We start from the raw sequence: 6,205 nt of genomic DNA, 5'->3' as shown, positions 1-6,205 counted from the left end.
ATTACATACTTTGCAGTAATGAATATAAAACCATATGCATAGCGTTTAGTACCTCTAATTACCTTCTATATACATATTTTTCATAAAATAAATAATTATATATTCATAAAAAGTTATAAACATGCAAATACATAAATGTAAAGTATTCTAAGTACATGCTAATTAGTTCTAAGTACGTGCGAATTAATTAAAACCCGTGCAAATTACTTATAAGTACGTGCAAATTAATTGTGAATATTAAATAGCAACATCCACTAGCGCATTCCAATACTACTTATGCAACTTGCAGCCCGAGCTGGCAACAACCTGGAAAGATGGCCTTTCGTTCTGGTTTCCGCTGCGATAATAGAAAATTCGTCAGTGATAGTGGAGGTGATAGATCAAAAGATCTAACGAGGGGGGGGGGTTGCTTCCAGGCTCCAAATTTGGAGGCTGATGGACGAGCTCCACGGTAAATTTAGTTTGCCCAGCAGTTTTCATTAACAAATATATTGAAGTGAAAATATTCTGACAAATTGGAATTTGTCGTGTCCGACATGCAGCGTTCCATATACTCTATTGAAAGGTCTTGACGTGCAGATTCCGAATCTGTAATCGCTTTCATTATAGCTCAATTAGGGGCAGAGCGTCCCTTAAAAAAAAATGGGTTTTATGAAATTTTCACTTGGGGGGGGGGTCTACGATTTCGCCATATCTCCGTTCCTAATTGAGCTAGGAGGATGGTTGATAGCTCGTTGGACTCGGAATGAAGTCTTCTTTCCGATTCTACAATACAAGATGGGGTTTCCATTTAAAATTTCACAGTTGCCCCCCCGCCCCACCCCCAGGGGGCGGGGGTGGGGAATCAAGTGTGATATCATTGAATAGCTTTATTTCACTTATTAAACACGTATTTTTTCGTTTTCTGATTCGACGTGTATTTCTCACGATATGTGACCGTTCCGGGACTTTTGGACCACCCGGTATAAAAATGGATGTAGGTGTGTATATATGTTTCTTCCGGCATAACTCTCGAACGCCTGGAGCAATTTCAGCCAAACTTGGTACACATATGACTTACAATCTGGAAAGAAGTACTGTGGGGGGGGGGGTAAAACACCCCTGGCACCCATGGCAGTGGGGTGGGAAGGGGTGACATGTAAAAATAATAAAAAACGACCGATGTTAGTGTGAAATCCATAGTTTTCGGGGTCGCTAAGATGAATAGTGACGCTACGAATGCCGTTCAACTCCAAGTTCATCACCTATCGGGATGGGGGGCTGAGAGGAGGGGTGAAAAATAAAATGTAAAATATTACCTACATTAGTGTCTAATCCATAGTTTTCGGAGTCGCTAAGCTAATTGGTGACGTTCAAGATGACATTTGAGAGAGAGAGACTTGCTTTCTCGATCACGATGAACAAATCACAGGGGCAGTCCATTACGTAGCCTACTGCGGAGTGTATTTAAGACCGCCATGTTTTCCCCACGGACAACTTTAATAGAACATTGGGATAAATAAATACCCCGGCAACGCCGGGTAATCAGCTAGTATATATATAAAATCTAACTAATATTGTCTATAATTATGCCATTACTTATTTATTAATAGAGCCCGAAAGTTTGGCAAAATGCCTCTTTTTATCTACTGCATATATTGATAAAATTTTTCCGGATATACGTTTCTTATGTTGTTTCGAATGTTTTGGAAGCCTTTTCATTTTGCCTATTTTGCCTATTTGGGACCCCACTGCCTATTTTTAATTAGAATGCCTTTTTTTGCCTTTTTCAATGAAATTTGACATTTTTTTAAAAAAAAATGTGTATATAAATTATTTTTCTCCCAAGAAACGTTGTTGGCATTTATTTTTCTTCCGTTTATTATGTGAATAATTTTCGCCTTATTTAAGTAATATTGAACTCACGCATGTTTCAACATTGCTGAAGGAGAAAAGTGTGAGAAAAAAGTATTTCATGCTGAGTCAGGATATTGCCTTTCGGTTAATATTTATTGTGCATGATTGACTGCTGAAGTGGACAGGTTGATTTCGAACACAAAGAAAATATTTCTGAAATCTCCCTCTCGAACCCGAAAATTTCAGGAAGTTGCGATTGAGCTTAGTTTCCCTCCGCAACCAGTCTTGACGAGATAGGGAACCTGGATATCATCAGCTATATATTATGCTAACAACCTTCAAAAAATCAGTGAGGTGATCGATGCTCTTCCAGAAAATGAAGCGGCTTCAATTCGTGAAGTGAAAAAACTCCTGTGCTATTCAAGTTTACTTTTGCACATTATGGTGCATTGCCAGAGACAATTACAATTATAGCATCCATGAAAATCTTCGAGGAATCTATGCATCAGATGATGGAAGTGCCAGGAGAAAAGGGGTGAGCTGTTGCGGAAAAGTGCAAACGGGTAGTGAGCGCAAATGAGGACTTGAAACAATTGAAAACAATTTGTGATATTCTAAAAGGTGAAAATGCTGTTAGCAAAATGAGTCCAGCTACATTAGCTTGTTATATGTATGCTCCAATAACTTCTGTCGAAGTAGAAAGATCATTTTCTGTTATGAAAAACATTATCTCTGACAGACGACTATCAATGAATGTTTAGAACTTAAAAAGCAATTTGTAGTTATGTGCAATCAAGACGGAGAAAATTGAAATGCTCTTCCCAATTTAGATTTTAACATTTTGCCAGAAATTATAGATAAAAGTAAGCGACTTCCAAATGTGCCTTTTTTCGGTTTATTTTGCCTTTTTTTCCTTTTTAGTGCCTATTTACCACATTATAAATGCCTTTTTGCCTGCCTATTTTAACGAAAATAAATGCCTGAACTTCCGGGCTCTTATTTATTAATATTAAATTAATATTAATTATCGTATAGCGTATAAGGTTTAATAAAATAGAAAACTATTTACGATACAAATTGTGGGGGCAAGGTGTCAAAACTAGAGGGGCAAGGGAACCGACTTTTAAAAAACAAACTCACCGGGCCGCGTATTTACAAACCCGATAGTGCTGCAGAACCAGACGGATATAACGCTTTCTTATTGGCTGTGAGCACCGGAAGCAGTAGCGAAGCGTAGTCTTACGAAGGAGGCAAGCAATGTTTCAGTACAACAAAACATGTAGTACAACGACATGCCGAGGGGAAAGATTCAAGGTTTATAGTCTCATTTACCCAGTCGCTGGATTTGTCAAAATATCGTAATAAAGTGACTGTACTAAAAATAAACCGTATGATCCGCAAACGTCACATTTACTTTTTAAAAAAAATCCAGGTAACGTTATTCATATGATATTAAACGTTTTGCATATGCGAACTTTCCGCATACGACTAAAGGGAGACGGAATTTCTTACTTACTTATTAGTACCTTTATTTGTTCATTATTATTTAATATGGTCAAACGGTGACCAAACCGATTTAGATAAAAAAAAATGGGAATCATTTGTTTATTTTACGCTGCATGATGTAATTTAGTATTTTTGGGCACCCTAAAAACCGCATTGGAGTAACTTAAACACTAAATAAAAAGTTAAACACAAACAATAAAAAATTCATTTCAAAGCAAAGAAACACATGCATAGACGATGTACTCACCACAATAAATTTCAAACTCTTGGTCCATTGGATGCCACCCTTAGTGACGATATTCATACTCCATTCTTCTTTTCTTCTCTAGAAAATGTTTAAGCACACAATCGTAAAATTTAGTTTCATCCATTTTGAGTTCCTTTAATAGTTCCTTCTCAATGGACAAATGAGCAAGGGCTGACAACCTTTCCTGACCCATGCTGTTCCTGGCGAATGTCTTGATACGTTTCAGCGTTGAAAACGATCTTTCAACTGACGCTGTTGTGGCTGGTATAGTCAGTACTAGCAGACACAGTTTGTGGAGTTCGGGCATCACTTGTTGTAATTCGTTGTTTACAATGTACTTCAAGAGGTCCTTTACACTCTTATTGCGGAAACAATCCCGAGAATAGGCAATACTGAGCTCGGTGTGCAACAAGGTTTTGTCAAAATGCTGGATGTACAGTTGCATAAGCGATGAGAAGGCAGTTTCTGGAAATGTAGCAGCATACATGCGAAATTTCCCGCTATCGAGCAATTCAACAAATCGTAGGGCCTCAAGGTTTTCAAAACGTGAAGACAGTTGGCTTATGATGTTGTCTATAACTTCACAATATATACGTTCGTACTGAGATTTTGTGTCGCCTACATTGTTCCTCTTCCTTCTCGGCTGTGGTACTCCTGCAATATCTATTGTCCTTGTATAAATTATGTCAAATTGTTCTCGTTTCTTGGTAATGTCACTTTTGACACTTTCAATTTCTTTGAAGCAAAATCCAATATCCATAGTTTTTGTTTGCAGCACATTAAATAAATATCACGTCAAGGAAAATATTTCCCCAAACAAGAGAAGAAAAAAGTTGGTTTCGAAACTATCCAGGAATGCCAAGAAACCACCCGCAGAAGAAATTGTTTCACTGTCCCAGTCTTGTGCATTGCCAATAATGTCCTCAAACATTTCAATTATCTTCACTCTATTTTCGGACGTTTTTTGTACAAGCCGTTCACTGTAGTTCCACCTGGTCTGAACCACTTCAGGTAACCTTGCTTTAACTATATCGTCGAGAGCAGCATTTCTTTTTGTCGAATGCGAAAAGAAAGAAGCAAGGCCACTTAGCGTCGAGAAAAACACTTTGCATTCACTAATGTTGCTCACTGTTTGAGAAAGTACTAAATTTAAGCAATGTGCAAAACAGTGAACAAATATTGCACTAGGGAAAATCTGTCTGACTCGTGCTTGTGTCCCCGAGAGATCCCCTGCCATTACGGCTGCCCCGTCGTATGTTTGACACACCAATTTTGATTCCCAGCCTAGTTTTCGAATTGTTTCAACAACGTGGGCAGCAATTACAGCTGCAGTTCGGTTCCTGCTGACATCCTCAAACCCCCAGAAACGCTCAACAATTTTTCCTGACTGCGACGAAACATCGTCGAAAGTTGCGATTTCCGTGATACGTCCGAGGATTCATCGATCATAATAGCTACGAACTTGGTTTCACTTACCTCGGCCTTAATTGCGTCCGTTATGACACCACTCGTGCTTTTAATAAGGTCATTCTGAATCTCACTTGACAAGCCAGTAAATGTTGTAGAATTCTCCAAATGACTTGCCAGCAAAGTATCAAATTCTGCCAACATATTTACAAGTTCTACATAATTTCCACGGTTCAATGATGCCTCACTTTCATTGTGTCCCCGGAATGATAATTCTTGACTACCAAGAAAGGTTGTTACACTTGCAAGACGCTTTAAAATATCGCGATTTTGACGAACAACTTTGTTATGGCGCTCGATTGTTACTAGTCTGTGGTGATCCAGAGCAAAATCCACACGAGATTTTCCGAATTCCTTCAGAGTTAAAAATGCCCTTATGTGAGATTCTGCTTTTTCATGTCTCTGTAATGCATTGTGCACGTTATTCAGATCACAGTATCCCTCACTTGACCACACGGAGTTCGTCTTGTGCACGGCGAACAATACGCATGACCAACAGTACAACCTACTGCGTGCTTCACAACCTGCTAGCCAAATAAACTTGTGGTACAAATTGCTTTGGAAATGTCGCACAAAGCCCCTTCGGCTAACTTGTTTTAAGTCCGGTAAATGCGGTGTTGGTCGACCCCCTTCCACGATTTTCATTTTAACACTTATCTCTCTCGAGCTAAACGAAGCAATTTTCAATTGCTCAATAATACACCCGCACTTCACATCAACCGTTCCTAAATACGCGTTCATTCCGATAAATTCACAACACAAAACACGAAGCAACAAACACTCACACTATCCCACGCGCTTTCCACAACTGCAAATGCAAGCATCCACACAAGATCACTTTGAAAATCTCTGAAACAACAGAAAGTGATACCAACCTATTTCCTTAATTTTATCCGTCACAAAGGAAAGATATATCAGTTTGGAGATAAAAATTACGCGGAGGAATCAGAATCATTTCAGCAGAACGAGTATGTACATTAATATTTAAGTAATAAAGTGTCATTCAATGGCGTACCCGGGGCGAAGGGGGGGTGGATGGTAGACATAACCCCCTTTTGGCCCAGTATATCTAAGAAAAAACGTCAAAGGAAGGAAAAGATGACAAAATGGGGACCGTAAAAAGACCCTGGGAACACCACTTGCGTCATA

The 6,205-nt window shown here is 38.9% G+C and overlaps 1 protein-coding gene across 1 annotated transcript; it reads right to left on the bottom strand.

The window, feature by feature from the left end:
- Positions 1-3,629: 3,629 nt before the first annotated feature.
- LOC146003830 (zinc finger MYM-type protein 1-like) lies at positions 3,630-4,349 on the bottom strand. Its single transcript, XM_083142255.1, has one exon. The coding sequence runs from the start codon at positions 4,347-4,349 to the stop codon at positions 3,630-3,632; it is 720 nt and encodes a 239-aa protein (XP_082998381.1).
- Positions 4,350-6,205: the final 1,856 nt, after the last annotated feature.

Source organism: Lepisma saccharinum, chromosome 20 (assembly GCF_977018435.1).
Source record: "Lepisma saccharinum chromosome 20, izLepSacc3.1, whole genome shotgun sequence".
Classification (NCBI taxonomy): domain Eukaryota; kingdom Metazoa; phylum Arthropoda; class Insecta; order Zygentoma; family Lepismatidae; genus Lepisma; species Lepisma saccharinum.
The sequence above is the reverse complement of the archived record's forward strand: the minus strand, read 5'-3'. Positions and strand labels throughout refer to the sequence as shown.

Coding starts and splice junctions, on each gene's coding strand:
- LOC146003830 (XM_083142255.1), bottom strand. CDS start 4,349: ATGGATATTGGATTTTGCTTCAAAGAAATTGAAAGTGTCAAAAGTGAC.